We start from the raw sequence: 24362 nt of genomic DNA, 5'->3' as shown, positions 1-24362 counted from the left end.
TGTGCGAATGTTAACACCACGTCATCGGCAACTACGACTGAAATGAACACGTAACCATCGCCACTGGATCTTGGCGCAGTGGCAGAGCGTTGCATTGTCTGGTGAATCCCGATACCTTCCTCATCACGACGATGGGAGGGTGCGAATCTGTCGTATTTCAAGACGGAGACAAGCATGCGGCGGCTTAATTATGCTTTGGGGAACATTCACGTGAGCATCCATATGTTTAGTGGAGCTCAAGCAAGGCACCATGACGGCAGAGGTGTATCGCACATTGCTTGCAGACTACGTACACCCATTCATAACGACCATGTTTCCCAACGGTAGAGGCATTTTTCTACAAGATAATGCACCATGTCACAAGGCCAGGAGTGTGATGGAGTGGTTCGAGGAACACAGGAGTGAGTTCCAAGTGATGTGCTGGCCAGCTAACTCACCGGATCTGAACCCAACCTAACACATCTAGGATGTGATTGAACGTGACGTCATAGCGCATCGCCCCCTCCCGGAATGTACGGGAATTAGGTGACCTGTGTGTGCACATGTGGTGCCAACTACCAAGGACCTACCAAGGATCATTGCGTCCATGCCAAGACGCGTCACCGTTGTTATCCGTGCCAAAGATGGACATACTGACGATTAAATAGGTAGTCACAATGTTCTGGCTGATGTGTGCATATATTTTAACTCGTATATTTTGTCTCGACTCGAATTTTGAGATGTCTCGTCTCGAATTTGAGTCGAGTCAAGACAAACTGTCGAGTCGAGACAGAAACATATTTTCGTGTCGAGACACGAGTTGAGACATTACAACAGGCTTAATTCTCGACTCGACTCGAGCGCATCCCTACTTTTGCTATTGTAAATATCTTCCTTTGAATTCACTTAGCTTAAGCATTGATTACATTACGCTTATATAATTATTTTATTTATTTATTTATTTAACAATCACCAGATACAGCTCAGAGGCCATTTTACACTGGATATCCAACAACAACAATAACAATGGAAAGGATTTGGGAAGGTATCGCCCAGGGCCTGTTTAGTAGGTACGATCCCAGCATTTGCCTGGTAGGACTGAGGGAAACCCTGGAAAACCTCAGTCAGGATGGTCGGCAGCGGGATTCGAACCCACGATCTCCCGAATACGAAGCCAATGCTTTACCACTTCAGCTACTTCGCTCTGTTTTGTACTAAAATTTTCACCCTGTTGAAGATCACTACAAGTACAAGCGATGTTCGCGTGTGAGATACCAGCGAGCAAGCGCTTGTTAAAAGTTCATCTGCCACTTAGATGACGCCAATGCGCGAGAGTGACAAGAATTTAGCACGCATTGCGTCTATTCTCTTGCCTTTTCACCATGGGTTGATAGTGACTTTTTTCACCATAACGAATTCTCTTTCTGTTTTACTTTGGAAATCAATTCCTCTATATATGTGCGACAACGTGCAAACTATTAAAATGAATTTAGTTAATTTTTTGTAAGCATTCCTCGTTTTGAGTTTACATTCTAGTATTCTAAAATAATAAATGACTATTGTTTCTCGAATTAGAATTGTTATACTAGTTTCTATGTAAAAAAGAAGTGGTGAACACGCCACATCTAAATTTCGGGTGGAAGTGCAAAAAGATTTAGTGTTTTCTTCAAAATTTTGAATATTTAAGGTTCCTTTCTTTTTTTCAATCACTAAATTATTTATTTTGTAAATAGCTCCAAAACATTTGATTGCCTAAGCACAAGTTACGCCAGTCAGGGAGGATTAACGTTTAAGCAAGCTTTTGTAATAGTAGCTAGCATTCTTCACCATCAACATGGTTGCTAAAAAGAATGCTTCAAACAAACCGAAGAAGGAGCGAAGAAAAATTATTCCCCCTCCACCTCCGCGGGAAATCCCCATTGAAGACAGGGTTGGCAGTACCACGTTTGTGTTGGAGGAGATTCGACGGAAGAAGGCTCTTGGTAAACAAAATTGGTGGAAAAGAGAGCTGGTCACTTACAAGTAAGTACTTCATTTCAGAACTGTGTTTGAAATTAGAGTTTACAAAAATTATAATTTGTGGTTGTAAATAGAATTAATGCAGTAGGCCTACTGCTAAACTGTACAAACACTAAAATTAAATATTAAGAGAAAAGAATAGATAAACTCGAAATGACTAACTTCACATTTCACGATTGATTATTCTTTTAAATGAGTATAAACGTAGTCTCATGAGCTTGTTTATACGATTGTGCGTCTACTCGTTTACTCAACCTGCGTAAGGGCACACACGGATATTGATGTTCATTTTCTTTTGAAATACGTTGCAGATGTAATTATTCTTGAATTTTCCAGTACTGTAATTACAGTTGTTAAGCATGTATGACAGTTGTTTTTTGAAGACAACATGGTAATAATACCAATATAAAATACGATGAAACATGATCAAGATAACCCAATTTATGAGTAAACGCTAGTTTATCTCTTAGCGTTTGTTTACGTTATTGTCCTCTAGAGTATATGATGCATGCTATCCTAATCGACTTGTTCTGTTCTATCCACTCATGCATAGCTTAATATCGTTATCAATTATATAGTGTGTTTCGCATTCGGATAATTACGCATTATCATGGAATGTTTACTGCAGAATTTCTTCTATGTATACTCATTGACAAAAGAAGAAGAAGAAGAAGGAACGGAGAGAATAAAATTAAACTTCATTTATTATAAGGCCAAGAAACAAAATTAACGACAAACTGGGTTTACATGAAAGTTTACATGAAGCTAAGTTTATATGAAAGCTCAATCAAAAGCTTGCATTGGGAAAATATGATGTAAATAGCAACATTTCAGTGCCCTAGAGCGGAAGATATAGAGCCATCATTTTCAACGCGATGGTATGTGACGTCACGATTTGTTGTTCTCATTCTCAATAAATCACACGGGAAAAACAAGGAGCAGGCAGAAAAGCTGGTGTTGATGAAGACAGTCGTTACAGGAAAACAATATCAACGGTGTAGTCGGTGTTTTGCATATACGCTACTCATCGATTCATATTGGGACTATCCATACAGTCCCAATATGAGTTTATTAAACTCTCCTACATCGACCCCTTTTGCCTCCTTTGCTCTACCTATTCCTCTGTTTTTCTTTTCTTTGACCGTAAAATCGTTCTTTTACGACGTCATACTACAAGCACTTAAATGATTGATATAAGGGTTGTGTCGGGTGGGGAGGATTGCGTGCTACAGTGAAATTTAGAGCTGTGTCGGTGGTAGTTCACTACCAGAAGGGCCACCCCTACCGAATTGGTCTAAATGGAGTAGCCAGACAAAGAGTGTTCTGGGAGAAGGCAGCAGTTCTCCAGTAGCCAAGTTGGCGGAAATCATAGTGATTGGTACGTCAACTTGGACATTAGTCCTAGACGTGGTCAGAGTGACTTTAACGGCTGGGATACTGCGGGGTGGAAGGCAACGGGAAACCACCACTCTATTTTCCCTAGTTTGCTGGCATCAAAAAGAGAACATATGAACAATGGTCTTTCGCAGGTCAAAATGTAGTTCCGGAGGTCAAAATGTAGTTCGTAAAATATTCCCCCATTCGGATCTCCGGGAGGGGGATGGCTTGGGAAGGACTATTGGACGAGAAAGTAATAATGGGGGGAAGACAGACAGAGAAAGAAAGGCAAGTCTTACCCTTGTGCATTCGGTAGGAATGCTTTCGTCGTCGTTTTGAAGAAAGAAAAGAATCTATAATCGTTAATTTGGGAAATATAGCTCACTGGTAGAATTGAGAGGTATCTGACAAGTAAACCTTACGTTTGGGTGAATTTGCTGACTGAGACACATATGAGAAAGTAATACTAAATGTGGCGAGTATTTCAGTGAAGTTGTAGGTGCGAAGCTCCAGGCGTTTAGGAGATACAGCTTCCAGAACATCACATGGAAGTACAGAATAGTCTTCATACAGTTGAAGGTAAAAGCTCTGTAAGACCTCTTGTAACGACAAAAGGTGAATAACAAATATATGGGTACGTATTAGGACTAGGGGGAAGTCATATAGTGAGGGTATACCTGACGATGGCCATCTTGAAATCCGCCATTTTGAATTAAGGTTAAGTTTTTAAAATAGGAATAGGGTCATGTGATACATGATTTAGGGCGCAAATTTAATCAGAAGAACAATGGTGACGCTAATTTTGATTTACGCGCAATTGGTAAAAAGTTACAGGGAAATTAAATATTGTTGCAGCATATATATTAGTCCTTTAACAGGATACAAGAAAAACAACGAAATGGCGTGCAAGTGCAGCATCAAACAACTAACATTGTAACGCCACCATTGTATTTCTGATTAACTTCTAGCCCGAAGTCATCTATTGCATTACTCTATTCCCATTTAATTTTGTGCTGGTTAATGATAAAGCAAAAATGGTTATACCGTTGGATTTATGGTACAATTTGCTATTAATAAGGTGTCACTGTTATGCGTTTTGTTTAAAATTTTTGTCTGATTCAAAATGGCGGATTTGAACATGGCCGCCATCAAGGCAACTCTTACCATAGACCTAATATTTATCCACCTGCTTTTTATTTAATTATTATCATTAACACAAAATTTACAAGGTGGGGTAAAGAAATAATACATATGCTGCAACAATATTTAATTTCCCTGTAACTTTTTACCAATTGCGCGTAAATCAATATTAACGTCACCGTTGTTCTTCTGATTAAATTTGCGCCTTAAATCATGTATCACATGACCCTATTCCTATTTTAAAAACTCAACCTTAATTCAAAATGGCGGATTTTAAGATGGCCGCCGTCAGGTATACCCTTACTATATGACTTCCCCCTAGTCCTAATATGTACCCATATATTTGTTATTCACCTTTTGTCGTTACAAGAGGTCTTACAGAGCTTTTACCTTCAGCTGTATGAAGACTATTCTGTACTTCCATGTGATGTTTTGGTAGCTGTATCTCCTAAACCCCTGGAGCTTCGCACCTACAACTTCACTGAAATACTGACCACATTTAGTATTACTTTCTCATATGTGTCTCAGTCAGCAACTCGATTCACCCAAACGTAAGGTTTACTTGTGAGAAGACGACGAGCGTATTTACTTTGTAGGGCATGTGGGTAGAAATAAAGAAGAACAAATATTTATAAAAAAGAGAGTCGAGAGTCGGTTTAAGAAGAAAGAATAGGAAGGTTGTTTGGGCGTTTAGGACCTTGGATGTGTATTCCGTACCTCAGTTCCTGGACGTCGACTGGTGGTCTCCATGTCTCGGCTTCTGTGTCGAATTGGCGTGGAATTTGGTATAGATCTCTCCTGCCGTTTCTCACACTCGCTCCTCATGTACTTCACCGCTTCTCGAGTGCTACTCCCATCTTCCGGGTCCTGGGACGTTTTTATATCAACCAAAGTAGGAAGATGGCCGTCAAAGCAAAAGGTTTAGGATAAGAAGAGCAAAAGGTTTAGGATAAGAAGAGCAAAAGGTTTAGGATAGGGACATGGAACGTACGTACTATGTTACAGGAAGTAAAATTAGAAAATCTTAAGGAAGAAATGAAACAAAATAATTTAGATTTGGTAGGCGTTTGTGAAGTTAGATGGGAAGGTAATGGGGTATTGAACAGCGAAGGATATAGAATGTTTTACTCAGGTAATGAAAAGAGCGGTCATAATGGCGTAGGAATAATTCTTGGAAAGCGCGTAAATGAGAAGGTAGTGAAAGTTGAATTTATTGATGATAGAGTTATGATGTTAAGATTTAAGGGAAAAAAGAAGGATCTAGTGGTGATACAGACATATGCATCGACGACTTCGCATGCAACTGAAGAAGTAGGAAAATTATGAGAAAATAGAAGAAATTATAGATAGGGAGAAGAAGGGTGCATGCATAATTCTAATGGGAGATTTCAATGTAGTTGTGGGAGAAAAACAGGAAGGTAGTATCGCAGGCAAATATGGTTTAGGCGAAAGAAATGAAAGGGGAGAAGGATGGTGAATTTCTGTAGACAGAATTCACTAGTAATTGGGAACACTTGGTTCAATCAGCACAAGAGAAGAAGATATACATGGAAATCACCAATAGACGGCGGAAGATATCAGATATACTATGTTATGATTCAGGACAGGTATCGGAATAGCTTAAAGAACCCGAAGACCCTTCCCGGGGCTGATATTTTCCCTGATCATAATCTTGTGCTGGCTGAAGTAGATATTCAACTGAAAAATGTAGGCAGAAGAAAAGTAGGTAACAAAGTGTTGAATACTGAAAAGTTGAAAAACGAGGAAATAAGAAATCTTTTCGTTAAAAAATTCGAAGAAAAATGTTTCTTAACAACAGGCTGCAGAAGAAGCAGTAGGTTACCGCAAACACAAAACTGCTAAGAAACCATGGGTTACAGAGCAGATGTTGCAGAAAATGAGGGAGAGGAAGATGTGGAAACAGGTTGATACAGAAGAGGGCAGAAAGATGCACAGAAAGTTAAATAATGAATTACGAAGAAAAACAGACAGAGCGAGGGAAGAGTTTTACAAAAGAAAATGCGAGGACATAGAAGAATTAGAAAGAGTTGGGAAATATAAGGAAATGTACAAGGAGGTGAAATCTATGGAATTTAGGAGGAAACAAGGGGGTATTATGATGGCAGTAGAAAATAAGAATGGGAAGGTAGTCAGCGAGAGAAATGAGGTCATAGGAAGGTGGAAAGAATACGTTGAAGACTTATATGAGAGTAGGGATAGACCGTGTAGCCTAAATTTTGAAGTAGAAAATGAAGTAGGCGAGGATGATAAAGGATTTAGTATTCTTAGGGATGAGTTTGAAAATGCAATATCCGAGATTAGGAATGGAAAGGCAACCGGAATAGATAACATACCAATCGAATTCATTAAAAATGTAGGAGACAAGGGAAAGAAAGAATTGTTTCGACTATGCAATGAAATATATGAAACAGGAGAATGGCCAAAAGACTTTATGAAAACGATCATGATACCGATGGCTAAGAAATCGAACCCAAAGAGATGTGAGGATTATAGAACTATTAGTCTCATATCTCATGCAGCTAAAATTTTGCTCCGAATACTGAACAGAAAATTATATGAAAGAACAAATAAAGAAGTTGAGGAGGAGCAGTTCGGGTTCAGAAGAGGTAAGGGCACAAGAGATGCAATTTGGATTATTAAGGGCGATCGGTGAAAGATTTATAGAAAAGAGAAAGAGGTGTATGTTATATTTATTGATCTAGAAAAGGCTTTTGACCGCGTGAATTGGGAATTGTTGTTGGGAGTTCTAACGAAGATAGGGTTGGAATGGAAAGATAGAAGACTCATAAGAAACTTATACATGAACCAACAAGTAAGTGTAAGGATAGGGGAAGAACTGACGGAAGGAAGTGTAATTGGAAGGGGAGTTCTACAAGAATGCTGCCTCTCGCCAACACTATTTAATGTATATTTAGAAGAAATAGGAAAAAGAGTTTACATGGTGATGATGGCATTTCGGTAGGAGGTAGAATGATTAGATGCATAAGATTTGCAGACGATATAGCGCTTGTTGCAGAATCTGAAAAGAAAATCAATAAAATGTTAGAAAAAATGAGAAAGGGCTTTGAAGAACATGGGATGAAAATAAATAATAGAAAGACAAAAGCCATGGTGATTGGAACGAAGGGGTCGGTGTCAAATATAAAAGTAGGAGGGGAGAAAATAGATCAAGTGAATAGTTTTCGATATCTGGGTAGTATTCTTAGTAATAACATGAAGTGCGAACGTTAAATAAAAGCAAGGATAGGAATGGCGAAAGAAACCTTTAGGAATAAGAAAAGTCTGTTTTGTTGGACGTTGAATAAAAAGTTGAGAAAAAGACTCATAAAGACTAAATAAAATGCTTCGTGTGGAGTGTTGTACTGTATGGGGCGGAAACGTGGACATTACGTAAAGGTGATGAAAATCGACTGGAAGCCTTCGAAATGTGGGTGTGGAGAAGAATGGAAAGAATTAGTTGGGTCGAGCGGAAAACGAATGAGAGTGTTAGAAATGGTAGGTGAGAAAAGAACACTTTTAGATATTATTAGGAAGAGGAAGAGAAACTGGTTGGGACATTGCCTAAGAAGAAATTGTATCATGAGGGACGTCCTAGAGCAGCGTTTCCCAACCTTTTTCAACTTGCGGCACACTACGGCTGTAATTTGAATTCTCGCGGCACACTCATAGATATTATTATTTGCAAATATAAAATACCATGGTATTTTTTTCTTCTGTGATTACTGATCTCCTCACAGAGATGAAAGCTCGATCACTGGTTTTCCCCTATGCTAATTCATTATGCTCATTTTTTATTCTAATTTTAAAATAGAAAATAATTGCACTGAAATATAGGACTCAGATTTTTAAAAATACGCTTTCTTTTTCGAAAACTGTATCCAACCTTTCACTAAGAACGAAGATCACTAAATAACGAACGAACAAACAAATGTCTTGTACTTTAAACTTTGCTGTTTTAACCAAAACCGGTGCATATTATCGCAATCACACAGCTTGCGATGCGTCGAAGTCAAAACACACCTGCTGAACAAAGTGTTGTTCTGTCATTCACGTGCGAATGAGTGTTCTACGAACGTTCACTTGACGCGTACCGTACAAGTGCTTCCATTTCTCAGTGTTAGTATGACTCTCAATTGAAGCGTAACATAGCAGCTAACCGTGGAAATGTGTACGAGCCGAAATACTGTCTGCTACACAGTAATAGATGTAGAATAATATATTTCAATTACAGTAATTTTTTCCATGGTAGAAATTCATAATGTGAAATACAAAAATATACACATTTTTCCTATGTCTTGCAATTTGGTTGGTATAGAATTAATAATTTTGTTTCGATTTCCTCGCGGCACACCAGCGGTCCATTCGCGGCACACCAGTGTGCCGCGGCACACTGGTTGGGAAACGCTGTCCTAGATGGTATTGTGGCGGGAAAGAGAGGGAAGGGGTGAAGGAGACTACAATTAATGGATGATATAAAAACAGAAAGATCATACGCGAAGACGAAGAAGTTAGCGGAGGACCGTGGAGCATGGAAGCTTCTTAGCTGCGGCAAGTGACCTGCCAATAAAGGCAGAATACCTATGATGATGATTTAGAAAACTATCTTCTCGCGTTGGGCTACTTTTCTGAAGGAAGGCTTTTCTTCTAACACAGTTGCTGCTGGTAGCCTTATTTAGGCTGATAGTTTGTGTGGTGGTTGAGTGTTGGTAGTTGAAAAAAAATGAAAAATAGTGTTGGCATAACATACGTAGTTTACAAAATATGTTGACCAACCAACATTTTGCCGTCATTTATCCAATAGTTTCGTCGTTTGCAAAATATGTTGGCCAACCAACATTTTGCCATTATTTATCCAATCCTTTTGGCATTTACCAAATATGTTGGCCAACCAATGTTTTGCCGTCATTTATCCAATAGTTTTGGCGTTTACAAAATATATTGGAAAACTCACATTTTGCCGTCATTTACCCAACAGTTTCGATCTCCTAGTCCCAATGGCAATTTTATTTGTTTCGTTGACAAATGCTCAGAGCCGAAGGTAGAAATTTCAGCGTCCGGGGTGAAGTAGAATTCGGTGCCATCTACACCCACTTTACCAATCTTTTATTTTCTTTTTGTTTTTCTTTTTCTTTTCCTTCCCCCCCCTTTTTTTTTTTACATATACCTAAGAGAAGCAACTTTTGTTATGTTACGGTGAATTTTTATTTAGCTGCTTGGACAGACTATTGTAACAGCTAAAAGCGATTATTATGTATTCTTTTACAAATAAGAGCTGTTGAAGAGGCTTATTTTGGGCTTTTTGTTAAACTTGACAAAACTACCAATACAAATCTACTTGGAGAAAAGTTATGAAAATTTACAACTATTTACAGCGTTTCATACTATCGATAAGAAATGAAATTTTAATTCATTGGAAACTATGTGCTTTTAGAATTTCAAAATAGGTGACATTATTAATTTCCGGCAATAACTATAAATTTCTGTAATTTTAATCTTTATGTGATCACACAAATAGCATTTTAATTTCGATTCTTTTACAGTAAATAGGGATGCGCACGAGGAAAGATTTGAGGCTGTCTCGTCTCTAAAATGTGCTGTAAAAGTGATGTCTCTACTCGAAAATTGTATATTTCTCTATTGGAAGAGCCGTGTCTCGACTCGAATTTTCTTAGGAAAATCCTGTCTCGACTCGTCTCGTGCACATCCCTAGACTGATCCCTGATTGACTAAATCATTTTTAAGGAAATGTTCCGAAAAGAACTCATTACCCAAGAATAAAGTAGCTGTCAAAGATCTTTCCAGGATAAATGAGTTACACCATATTATCATGATACACAGGGCAGCAAATAAAAACCATCTAAAAGTTGTTTTCGTTTTGATAGGTAAATTTAATAGTTCTTGACTCGCAGATTCCGAAAATGAATTCCGTTTTTTCTCATTATCCTAGGTTTTTCAGCAGATTGACTTTGAAAATCCAATCCAACACCACAAAATTTGTATGTATATATCTTATATGGGAACAGAAATACGAAGGAACCATACAGATGTCTGTACTGAAATGTAAATCTGAATGAATATAAATACATTCACCTATCACTAACAACACTTTTCAGTTGTTTTTCAAGCGCTTTTTTCTGTAAGCTTTGGTGAGTTTCTTATGCTTTTCTTCCGCAGTGTGTTTATGCTCCAACAATAGTCCGTCATCATGCTAACACTCTACCCTGGTATCTATGCTCCATACCTCTCAAATCCTAGTAAAATCTCTCATCTTGCTTCTCATTTATTTGATCAAGATTTTGTGGAATCTAATCCAGATGTCAATGGAAGACATGTATCTTAATACTCATGTTGCACCCAAGTTCTTGAAATTTCAATAACATGGTTTCTACAATGTTCTTATAACTGGACTTTTGTAGTTACCAAGAAAAGTCTGTTACACTTTTGAATGCCACCCAGGCATCTCTCTCAACTGGATTCATTATTGCTTTAAAATCTCTGTTTTCCATAAGTTTTCGTCGGAGCCAATAAACATGCCTTCTTTCACTTTTCCATAGGACAAGGATGGAAATGTATAATATATAAACTTAAAACATTGTCCCTGTTTGTCAAGTGCTTTCACAAATTGTTTAATGAGTTTCAATTTAATGTCAAGACGTGGAAGTAATATTTTCTCCTAACGAACAAAAGGTTCATGTGCAATATTTTTAGATCCTGGATTCTAAAGTACCCTTAATGGCCATTCCCTTCTTGCCCTACTATCCCACTCGCAAATGGAAGATGGCATCTTCGTATATCCAGATTGCTGTCCTAGTAAAATGCCCAAAATCTTGAAATCAACACACACTTCTCACCCATGTTCTTGATATTTAATTCTCTTTAGAATTAATTTAATCGTTTCCTTCATTGAAATCGAATGGGCAATAGGTACGTACAGATGGGTACTTATTTTCATTGTGTAAAAGGACACAATTTAAACTTGATTTGCTAGAATCAACAAACAGTCTCCAGCTAGTGGAAAGTAGAGAATAACTTAACTTATTAAGCAAATCCAATACATCACAACAGTACACAAGAGATTCTTGTACAAAGCAGGGGATGAATTCAGGATCTCTCCCCCGAAGATAATCCATTCCCTCCCGGAGAAACTCTCAAAATTTCAAGCACAAAATGTAGAAATTACTTCACCCAAACTCCCCTCCCCCGAGGAGTTCATATTCCCCCCGGGTGAAGATGTCTGAATTCAACACTGGTACAAAGTAGGGTGAAAATTGTCTTTCTCTGTCTGTACCGGGAAAATATCGTTCCAGATGCCAGAAGATTCCTTTTGTGAAGCCTAGAACTAAGAACTTCTGCTGACTCCTTCGACAGATTTCAGTCCGGAACCAAATCATTAAGATAATTTTGTGAAAAAGTATAGGCTTGAGATGAACCACTAGGCAGTTCAAAGTTATCATCTTCCATGTCACTTTTCTGGCTTGGCGAACTAGAATCACTAACACACTGTAACAGTTACGAAGGTTTTGGGATAGGAATGTCTGGACCATGACCGATAGGACCTATAGCTGATAAAATATTTGGGTAAACTACCTTCTTTTTATTTCTAAAATTGAGCCCAACAGTTTCACACCAGCAGAAGTAACAATCGTCAGTATGATTCTTCGGTCCCTACTAACCATAGGAATTCCAAACGGCATAGACACCTGTTTTTCCTTATTCCAGTTTCTCAAAGATTCAACAAAAGAAGGGAGAACTTTATGTGGAGCCTATGGTTTTGATTGATCACCAAGTTTTATATGAAAATAAGCATAATATGCTTTTTAAACAAATTCCGAAGATCATTGCCGTTGTCTCTTAGGAACAAATTCATCGCAAACATAACAAAACACATTCGGACTATATTTACAATCAGGACGTGCCATTTCTCACAGCACAAGATCACAGAAGAAGCAAATCCAACTAAAATCCTAATGTTACGAAAGTTGATTTGTTCGTACATAAACTGAAAAACTTCGATCTATGACCTAGAAAAGAATTTACACCAGAGATTGTCCGGGACATTGCTATGTACGTTATACAATTTAATTTGTAGATAAAAATAAATATCAATTATATTGACTACATTTATAACTAATTTTCTTTCCTCTTACCTATATCAGCTGCATAATTGTACAGACGCACTGCTGCTATCTAGGGAGCGCTTTATGAACTACAGAGCAAACAGACACCTTTAGGTTCGAGCGTAATTAGTGAATTGCTAGTAATTCTATGGTGGTAGGAAAAAAAACTATGCCAGATTCTGAATGAGCGACCTCAAAAACATGTAATCTACGTGAAATTTTCAAAATAACAATACCCATGCGGACCAGTGTTATTAATGAAATATGTATTTACGAAATATGAACAAAATCGCCTGTCTTTTTTTTTTTTTTAGAAAATCGTCCGAAAAAAACTCATTCTAAGAATAAAGTACCCCTTCTCGATTTCTCTTGAAGAAATTACTAACACTATATGATGAAGCGGTTGAAAAATTGGTTTATGAAACGATTTACGAAAATTGGTTTATGGTTTACGAAAATTGGTCTTCGTGGCTAAGTGGTTAGTTGCGCCTGAGTTTTCGTCGAGGCAACACGTCCTGTGTTGCTCGCGTCTTGGTGCTGATTCTGCTAGTAGTGATAGTTTTTTTTTTGTGCGAGTTTTTGCTGTGCTTTTTGGACTTGAGCAGAGTGAGCTTACCACTTGATTTGGGTGATTTCTCCCCGTTTTTGTTCAGTGAAGTGCAAGATTACGACTGATTACGATGGCCAATATTAGGCTTAACACTCTTCGCATTAGTTTTCAACCTGTCTCCAAAGTTCCCAATTCGATTTCGCTCCATGAGTGGATACGAACCACCTTTGAGCTTGCACAAGATGCAGTATTAAGTATTGAACTAGACTTTCCACGTAAACTTCTATATATAAAATTAATTACTCAACAGCTCTGTGAACAGATCATTACTAAATTTGACAATAAAGTACCGTATATAGATGCAGAAGGTACTTACGACCTTCCGCTTGACTCGGTTTCTCATACAATTAAATTGGTACGTATCCACGCGGTACCTATGGAAATTTCTGATAACCAAGTGAAACAAGTTCTTCAAGTTTATGGTGAAATTCTTAGTGTTAGTGACGAACTTTATACTGATGGACATTATTATAAAGTACGTACTGGCCGCAAAGTTGTGAAAATGATTTTAAAAAAGAATATCTCTTCCTATATTACTCTCAGTTCTCTTCGTTGTTGGGTGACGTATCCCGGACAGACAAAAACTTGTGCGAGGTGTGACAGTGAAACGCATTTGGTGTCCCAGTGTGATCGCCGAACATTTAGCGCCCGTTTAGATCATCGGTCCAGTGATTCTTCTGGAATTTCTACTTTGGGTAGCCGCATTGCTCGACCTATCCTACAACTGAAAGATGCGCCTGCTATTCACAACTATAGTGTGTTTCCGGTTTTGCCGACAAAAAGCGGGCCCGCTATTACTACCATGCCGACAACTCCGTGTGACTCTACCCCGCCAGCCCCCTGCGAGGCAGCTTCTGTGTCCCGACCAAGTGATACATCCTCACAGGTCCCGTTTCATGAAGAGGGTATGGCCAGCCAAATTCTTCCTGAGGTTAACCCCGACGCAAATAAGGTAGGTGACTTATCTGATAAGACTGAGTGTCCCGGACCCCAGCCAATGACTTTCGATACTTCAGCACCTGCTCGGCCTGAACCTGTTGTTAGTGATTCCCTTGACATGGTGCCTCCTCTCTCCGATGTGCTCGACTCGACTGGTAGTGGTTCCCCCGTTACGCCTACATCCAGTGTTGATGACACTCCTGAACCCCCTATTAGTGAACAACTGAAAAAGAAGAAACGTTCCAGTCACGAGGTGAATACTGGGAAAGTTTTGAAAGTGACCGGGAAGACCTATGATTCGACCAGTAGATTAACCCGCACTAGATTACGACAGATGTCTCAATTAGATGCTACTACATGTAATGATGGGGAGGTTGTCCCCGAGACTTTGGACAGACCCGCTACGCAGTGAGAATATGCTAGCGGTCTGTTTGGGACTTTTGTTTTTGTTAATATTGCATCTTTTTGCTGCTTTCCTTGGGCCTGCCGGTTCTTTTGTGTGTGCCTTTTCCTCCACACCAAGCCTTTCCTTGCAGCTCTTAATGTATTCTTTTAAAATAGGAACGGTCAATTTTAATGGTCTAACATCTCCTACCAAGCAAAGTGCTGTTTTGGATTTCATTAAATGTTATTCTCTTGATATACTGTTTGCTCAGGAAGTGACCTTGACTGACCTTCAAGGCCTTTATCAGCACACCTTTTTTTCTAACGAAACTGTTAACGGCACGGGTACTGCACTTATATATCGTAATGATATAGCATTTGAACAGTTATACAAACATCCCACCGGCCGGATTATTACTGGAAATGTGGCCAATATCCGGTTTTGCAACTCGTATGCCCCTGCAGGTACACACCGACGGCGTGAACGTCATAATTTCTTTAATTCCGAGGTAGCCTCCGCCTTACATGACAGTTCTCGTTTGATTATATGGGGTGGAGATCATAACAGTATAGTTTCCGCTCAAGATTCCACTTCTACTTCGAATTTCTGCCCTACTTTATTACAGGTGATTAACCAATTTAATTTATGTGATGTCTGGCGTCATTTTCATCCCCACAATCCTGGACATACTTTTTTCTACGCCACTGGATCTTCACGCCTCGATTCTTTTTATATCTCACGGTCATTACTTCCACATGTGCAATCTGTGGAAAGGATCCCTGTTTGTTTTTCGGATCACATGGGCCTAGTTATGACTATCCAGCTACCGCTTCAAAAGCTTCTGAACCATAATAGCTTATGGCACCTCAATACCGGCATCCTTTCTGAGCCAGAATTCCAGCAGTTGCTACGCCAACGTTGGAGAGAAATTAATCAGCAACCTTTGCGGCGGAACAATATTATCCAATGGTGGGAGCAACGGGGGAAACCAGCTTTGAAACAAATCTGTAAAGAATACAGCAGAGAACGGTCACAGCGATTCCATGAACAATATAATTACTACTCTCAGCTTCTACGCGACTATCATACGGCATTCCTTAACGGTGAACCTGTACTTCCACAAATTAAACAGGTAAAGGCTTTCTTGTTAACATTACGCCGCAAAAGACTCCACGGTATTACTGTTCGCAGCAAAATCTCATCAATGTCACCCACTGAGCCTCCGAGTCTTGTACATATCAGTGCTGAACGTCGCAGAGGCAAACAACAGATTATTCATAATATACTGGATGATAAAGGTGTTTTATATGAAGGAACTAATATTATTCCATACTTTGTGCGCTAATTTGCTTATTTATATCGCAACCATGATGTTCCAGCTAGTAATGACGGTGTTTACGATACCTTGAACCCTCTCCCAGTTGAACTCCAAGCAGAGCTTGATGCTCCCTTTACTGAAGCAGAAATTCAGCATGCCCTCCTCCAGGCAAAAAAGAATAAATCTAGTGGCATTGACTCCCTACCTTACGAATTTTACCAGACATTCCCAGATCTTTTCATTCCTTTTTTTACTGAACTTTTTAATGCCTTTCGTTCTAATTTACAAGTCAGCAAAACATTTACACACAGTATTATAGTGATCATTCCTAAGCAGCCCAAGAGCACTCGCATCAACCAATTTAGACCTATCAGTCTCGCATGTTGTGATTATAAACTTCTCGCAAAAGTTCTAGCAGCTCGGTTACGTAATACTTTAAGTTCCATTCTGTTACCGGAACAATTTGGTCACGATCAGCAGCATCCTACATATCTGGCTTTATCGAATATTAGGGACACGATCGCTTATTTTGAAAGTCGTCCGAAATTAACTGCAGCGCTTTTGAGTACTGATTTTTCTCAGGCCTTCGATAAACTAAGCCATCAGTACTTATTCACAGTTCTTGAGAAGCTCCATTTCGGGCCAGTATTTTTAAATATGGTTAAGACGTTATACTCCCAGCGTACTGCCCAACTTAAACTGAACGGTGCCTTAACGCGGGTCTTTTCAATTAACCGGGGGCTTATTCAGGGCTGTCCCTTGTCCCCCATGCTTTACAGCATTGCCGCTATGCCGGTTCTGTATAAGATCCGGAATGAAATGACGGGATTGTGTGTTCCTCCGGCTACTATTAAAGTTCAGAGTTTCATAGATGATATTTGCTTTTTCTTTCGCTCCCAGCGCGATTTAGATACTATCCTTACTAATCTCCAGATATTTAGTCAACTGTCTGGTGCGGAATTACATCCCACGAAAACCAAATTACTTTTCTTGAATGATACGTCTTCTTGCCCTTTTGTCTCCCCCTTCCCTGTCGTTAACACTCATAAAATTCTCGGCATTACTTGGCATACCACTATAAAAGCATCTATTCAGGCAACCTATGGAGTGGCTGTTCCTAAGGTCATTAACTTGCTTTATAAACACAAAGCTCGCAATCTTACATTACATGAGCGAGCGACCTTCTTAAATATTTTTGCCTTCAGTCTATTGTACTATATAATGCAGATTTTTCAGCTTTCTGTCTCAGACGCTAACACACTTAACAAACATTTGTTTGCCTTTTTGTAGTATCAATCGACACTGCGAGTACATCGTCGAACTGTGTGTACGACCAAGCAAGTAGGAGGGTTAGGTATTAAAGACGTGGCTCTTCAAGGCCGTTGTCTACTACTACAACGCACGTGTCAGCTGTTAACTTCCTTTTCTGAGTCTTTCTCCGCGTGCCATATCATGCGTTGCCTTCGGCACGTGACTCTCAGTTCACCTGTTTCTATTCTGAACTGGCCCCAACCTTACCATTACCTGCGCACCGTCATTCTAGACATTTCGTATGCTCTTATCAGTCACACAGCTATTGAAGATATGAATGTGAAGAAATTGTATACTTATTATGCAAATTATCTCTATACCCCCCCTAAATGTGTTACTCGCCATCCCAATTGTTCTTGGGCGCAAATTTGGCATAATATTAATTCCTCTTTTTTACCCTCTGGAATGAGAGAGTCATGGTATAGGTTAGTGCATAATGTATTTCTTACTAACCATCGAGCATGGGAACTCGGTTTTCGACCAGATGCTCAATGTATCCGATGTGGACAAGCTGACACACTCATCCATCGCTTGCAAACATGTCCATCTATCCAGCATTTGTGGCGTAGCTATACACATATTATAGCACGAATACTTCGTGTTGATCAACGGATTATTAATAGTGAGCCGTTTTTTCTTTTGCCTGATTTCAAATACTTCCCACGTCCTAAACACAATATCATAGTGTGGTTAACTATTCACACAGCGGCTATCCTACTTACCGAAAATGAGCTGGTGACACAAGCAATGTACATTTTTAGACTACAGTGCTCTTTAAAAACAATGCCTTCAGATCTACGCTTGCGTCATTTTGCCCACTACCCGACTGCTGTTTACTAATTTTTTTTTCCGTGTGTGTGTTTGTGTGTATACTTCATGTGATTGATTTTCAATTGTATTGCAGTGGTATCCCTTTTGTAATTTGTGATTGCTATTTTATTCTTATTATATATACATATATGTACTGTAATTTCTTGCAATAAAACTGACTGTTAAAAAAAATAATAAAAAAGTGGTTAGCGTACTGGCCTTTGGCGTGGGAGATCTGGGTTCGATTCCCGCCGGGAGCTAATGTAGTTCGGATTCCTCGTTACGTCCCGTCTCACATAGCGTCGCTGCTGAAATGGACGTTAAACTCAAAGTAGACATAATCGTTAGAGCCAATTTTGAGAAAATAGCATTTTTTATTTTTTATCTTTAAGAAGCCTATCTAATTTTTAGGGGTAGGAAAAAATTCGAAAAACGTCCCTGGACAATCACATAAACCTTACGTTTAAAAGTTGGTTGAAATACGTTGAACGGTATTGTCTATAAGTGAGTGTACATCAGGATGAAGAGACGGGCAGGTATCGACAAATCGCTTTTTCGGTATCTATGAGTCATGAAACATACAAATCCGTTCAAATCTCGATCACAATACTTTCTTTTCTCCTTTCGTTGCTCGACAGCAAAAGTTTCGTTGTAATGTCTCATAGTGCTAGTTTTCCTCCACTACTGTTGTTTGTAGAAGTGATTATACACGGAATTTTCAAAGTAAGTTACAATAATCAATTCCGAACAACATAAACCAGTTGTGATACAGCATGCAATGGAAGAATTTTTTTTTGATTCTGCTACAAATTTTGTGAAAGCTCATAGTACCCTTGGTTTCATACTGTACTAAAAACCTTGATAACATTTTCAACAAAACACCCTGAACGGATGGATACGTGAAAAACTAATCTCCATTGACGCGAAATATTGTAGCCTAACTGAGAGAGAGAGAGAGAGAGAGAGAGAGAGAGAGAGAGAGAGAGAGAAACGAAACATTAGCAAATAAGCAAAGGAAATTATTGTATTTAATTCTCTCCAATGCTGAAAGAAGTTTCATAAAGTTATATGAGTAAACTTTGATAGAAGAAAACTTTAATACAACATATGATGAAAAGTATGGTTGTAGGTCTATATGGATGGATTTGCTATCTTTTTCTTTTTCTTTTTTTTTTTTTTTAATACTTATCTTACCTATTCATGTATGTGGAAAAGTGCCGTATTATATTTTCATTTTAATTCTAAATGTTCATTTGTATCAATTTCAAGTAGAGATGTGAATAAAACTTTGTAATCTTCACGTAATGATAGGATCGTTAGATCTTACGTTTTTCTGGCACAGTTTACGTTATACTCTTTTTCATATTCACCATAAAACGATTTCTTTTTTTTGGTAAATAGTACAAATTATATATGATCCTAGACAATTTAAAAATGTTTTTATAAATCAGTACGAAAAAATGTACGATATATTCTTAAATTAAAGAAACTGTTTTCTCACACACTCTTATCAACCAATCCAACAATGTAATTTAGTATTAAAAGGGAAAATGTGACAAATTGCGTTTTTATCTCCTATCTAACTGATTCATCAACGCTATATTTAGGAATAATTTGTTTTTAGCATCTTAACCTTCCTTTATCAATACTGTCTCCATCATAACGGAAGGTTCGATACACTGAGGTTAGGAACAGGAGTTACCGTCAACTAATAAAAAGTTGAAAGAACTCCAAGTGGTTGTGAAATTCGGTATATCCTGCAAGGAAATTTTGAACGTATAAAAAATATGTGACTGTTAAAAGATGCATGTGGGATGCATTAGAATACAATTAGAAGGCAAATATTAGTGTAATAGACTGAATTGGTTGGTTGGGTTCAAATTGAGTGTCTCTTTCAACATCGAGGCAATATGACACGAGACTTAGAGCGTACCGTGAGTCCGAACCACATAAACTCCCAATGGGAATTGTAACGTACTTTTTGTTCTTTATAGGTTGGAATTATTTTCAAAGTAACTGCTCCAGTTTTCAATTAGAACTATTCTATGTGAAACATATGTGTGCTTGTTAAATGTAAATTCTAAATAAATATAAATCTTATTATTTTTTCCTGAAAATAGTAAAATCTTCCATTTTTGACTGAAAAATCTGCAGTCTTACATAATGATGGTGCAGCACTTACATACAGAAAGTTGTTCGCTTTATATTCGATCATTTTTTACGCATACTCACCTTAAGAGATACCACCATCGATCATGTTCTATTGTGGACTATCACATGGCATCGCAGTTTCCATTGCAGCGTTGCAATATGGCGCAGGACAGGCATGGAAATTCTGTCCTACTCCTACCTCCACTCTTTCCGTAGATCAACCAGGGTGCGCGGACGGCAATTGAAGACGTTGTTTCAACAGACCAAATGCGCAAAAATTCATTAGACTAACATCTGGACTTTCCACAGGAATGTCTTCAAATGGAATGACAGGTACTCCTAATTCCTCTGCCATTCCCTGATAAAAACGTAGTGATGTTCTGGCTGTATGACTCGAAGCCTTGTCTATATGGATCATCACCTGCTTCGCGTCCATTCCATACAATTGTAGAATGTCTCTCCAATAGATAGGTGTCAGACTGGATTCTTGGAAGTATCTTGCATTTACCTTCACGTTTTGTTCACCTTGGTGAGAAACTTACTCTCATATCTGAATCCCGTTACAACCATGAAGCCATGAGGGAAACTTTCCCTGTAAACAAAGTTGCTGCGCCCCTTTCTGCCAATGTCACGGTATGTGATCACCCGAATGTGACCATCAGCAGTGAGATGGACATATGATTCATTCATTGTGACACTTTCTTCCATTTGGAACCCGCCAGGTATTTTTATACAGTTTCCTGCAGTTCATCTTACGTTCGGGAATGTGATGCGGTAGTAGGTAGTGTACACAGGCCTTCTGCATACACTTCAACTTGAAGCGCTTGCGAATTGTTTTGTTAACAGTTGACGGTGCAAGGTGGAATCGACAGAATATCCCTTAATACTACTTTGCAGCCCTTCTGGTTGTTTTCGTGGGTGCATGTTTCGCAAGGGGAGCCTGTTGTGTGTAATGGACTGCAATAGCTTTCGCAGTAGTTACCCCGTGTTGACCCGTCTTCTGATACTGTTCCACAATGCGTACGAACGAATACCTAGCAAAAAATGGGTCATTACGTAGCCCTCCCAATACTGGTTGATTTTCGGAGTCATTTGATACCATTCATTATCAACACCCACGTTCCTACAAGGTTAGACACTACACTACTTCTGCTGCAAACCCATAGTTCCAGCATGGTATGCCAGATGCAGAGATGGAGTGGGTCAGTGGGTCGGTGGGTCAGTGGGTCAAGTGGGTCAAGTTTTCTGGGTGGATCAGTGGGTCGTGGGTCAACAGCATGTGGCCCACTGTGACCCACCACCCACCGTGACCCACTGCGACCCACCACCCACCATGACCCACTGTGACCCACCACCCACCGTGACCCACCGACTCAGTATGATCTACCGACCCTCTCTGCTCACTGCATTGTAGACAGTATCTTCTGAGGACTGGTAAATTTGTCTCCGTTTTACTTTCAAGACCTTCATTTCCCTTTCTTTTCCACTTGTTTCTGTCTACTTACCTGAGGTGAGTATATCTAACCAAGTGAAAAAAGAACTTCAGGCACTTTTGGATATTGATATTTTTAATAGTAATAATAGCAATAGGACTTACACTATTACTTGGCTTTCGAGACCTGTGAGTTTTTAGAGCTAACTACTGGAAAAAATACATTTTTGAATCACTGTAATATATAAATTATTATATATAAAAATTGAATGTAACTAGTGTGCCTGATCATCACGGTCAAATTGCAAAGTCAAATGAAATTACTTTTAGTATATAGTTAGGCCTTAATCCAAATTGGGATGTTATATTGCTTTTATTATAATGCATAATATCCTAAGGAGGTAGTGAGGATCCGAATTTTTGCGGGAAAAAAAATGGGTATCTCGCAAGCCGTTAAACTTACGGAGATGAAATTCAGTGTATTAACTCTTTATTGAAAATAAACAGTGTGTGTCCTAGCATTTTTAAAATTCTCCTGTATGTGTGTGTGGGGGGAGAGGGCACTTTCTATATATGGAAAATTGGTAGTGAGTTGGTTTGTAAAAATGATCGAAAACGATCGATGTTATTTAAGAAAAAAAAATAGAAACAAAAAATACAGTGCTTGGTTTCATATATCCATTGCTTTCTGCTTTTGCTGAAGCTTATGTTTATTATATGGAGCGCTTACAGCACAGAGCAATCAACCCATAAAGTTGAGAAAAATAGGCATAAAATTTGTACTGTAAGCTTAATTACACGGAAATTTTAAGTTTGGATTGTACGCATAATTATATGTAAAATTTTACACTTTTTCTCCCTTTAAGTTGGTCTACTTACTTTGATTTGGAACTTTGAAAATTCATCCTTTTTTCCACTAAAAAGTATTGATAATTCAACCAGGAAATAGTTATACTATGATAATTTAATTGAAATTCATCGTAATTTGGCACATGGCAAACAGCAGAGTGGTAATTGAAGTTGAAGAAGGAGGGAAATTCCCATTCAACTCTGAACACTTTCCAGGAACCTCGTTCCCTTTCGCTTTCTAGACGGGGGAGGGAACTTGGTAATGGTATCCAGTGGTGCCCCCCCCCCTAATGTCCATGACGCACCCTCCTCAATTGTCTATCCGTAGGTGTTCTTCCATGAAAAAAAAATTTCGATTATTTTTTACACCTCCTCAAACATATTTATATAGATTTTTAACCCCCCCAAATATTTCAATGACGCAGTTTGCGTCATAGCCCCCCCTTGTGGGCACCCCTGTGGTATCAAACCTTCATGTGTAATTACAAAAATTAAATTTATAAACAAATAAGAAATCATCAGTTTATCAGGCTTTAATTGATAATTTATTCACAAGATTCCCTATCAAAGGCGTGATAGATGAAGTTTCTGTTCTACATGGGTCGACATTGCCAACTGACATGGTCGATATGGAAAAGATGTTGTATGGTGATAGAGAGATGATACTTCTTGCTGAGTATTTCAAACCTGACCAAGAAAAATCGTTATCAGACTTAAGTCTAACAAATAGATTGTCGATGAGAAGTTGTAGAAATCGGGTAGAAATATTAGCCCTATCAATTTCCACGACAGAGTGCAAACGGGGATTTCCCCTTTGAATTTACAGATGACTAATATTAGAAATACACTAAGTGCTCAAACATTGTCTAACTTGTTGCTCATCAATGTAATGGCCCATCGCTAGACAAGCTCAAAGTAGACGAGCTAGTTATTTCTTGGCTGAAGGATGGACATCATTCCGCTGCGGATGATTTACCGCCCAAAAGTTACCTACAGGAAATAAATCCGATTTCAGATTTGTTTTAAGGTGGAAAATTACGAGTTACGGAAAATGTATACTTGTATTACTAATGGCTTATTTGTGTTATTCAACTTTGTGCCTAATTTTTAGTAAGTCTCTTCTTTGCTTTAGGTAAACTACTTTGAATAAATATTCATAATAATTACAATTATGCATATTTGTTACTTAAATTTAACGTGGTGTTTTAGTGATTACACAAATTATAATTATGAGCATACTTTATGGAGATGCTCTCACAGAGGGTACCCGAGCACCTTTATACACTATGAACAACTGATTTTTCAAGTCTTTTGTGAGAAAAATACTGTGAACTGAGAAACCATAACCTTTTCCATATTGTACAGGGGTATTTTCCTGCGAATAGAAGTTTCTTGTGGAATGCGTTAAGAAAGTAACACTTGAAAGAATACTCTCTTTGTACAAGTACATTTTAGGCACACACTAATTTCCCCCCACCTCGAACTGTTTCAATTTTCTCACTGACAAACACTTTACCAGTTTATATCATAAAGGTCAGAGCCACTGTTATTGTAATAGAGTGGTGCTTGAGCGATTGACTAGAAATTTAAACTCCGATTAGTGACAATTTCACAGTCTTGTTTTGTTACAACTGTAAACTCTTTAGTCAGTTCAGAAGAGGCCGTGGATCGTGTTCAGAGTTGGTGACGATGGATTTTGGTGAGTCAGAGTAGGTCTCAGTGGATGAGAGTGGTTCATGGTGGGTGGAGGGTCAAAGTGGGTCACGGTGGGTGGTGGGTCATGGTGGGTCACAGTGGGTCATGGTGGGTGGTGGGTCAGAGTGGGTCATGGTGGGTGGTGTGTCAGTGGGTCGTGGGTCATGGTGAATGGTGGGTCAGTGGGTCGTGGGTCAAGTTTTCATTGA

General features: G+C 38.7%; 1 protein-coding gene across 1 annotated transcript in view; it reads left to right on the top strand.

Annotated features, from left to right (window-relative positions):
• The first annotated feature begins 1581 nt into the window (after positions 1 to 1581).
• Positions 1582 to 24362, top strand: part of LOC145673367 (uncharacterized) — a 228013-nt gene continuing 205232 nt past the window's right edge. Inside the window, exon 1 of the mRNA XM_081743017.1 lies at positions 1582 to 2001. Coding sequence (XP_081599143.1) covers positions 1814 to 2001 — 188 coding nt within the window. The 5' untranslated portion in view covers positions 1582 to 1813. The remainder of the gene's footprint in view (positions 2002 to 24362) is intronic.

The sequence above is a fragment of the Thermobia domestica genome, chromosome 2, assembly GCF_964235325.1.
Source record: "Thermobia domestica chromosome 2, izTheDome1.hap1.1, whole genome shotgun sequence".
Taxonomy (NCBI): Eukaryota; Metazoa; Arthropoda; class Insecta; order Zygentoma; family Lepismatidae; genus Thermobia; species Thermobia domestica.
This window is presented reverse-complemented; position numbering and strand designations above follow the sequence as displayed.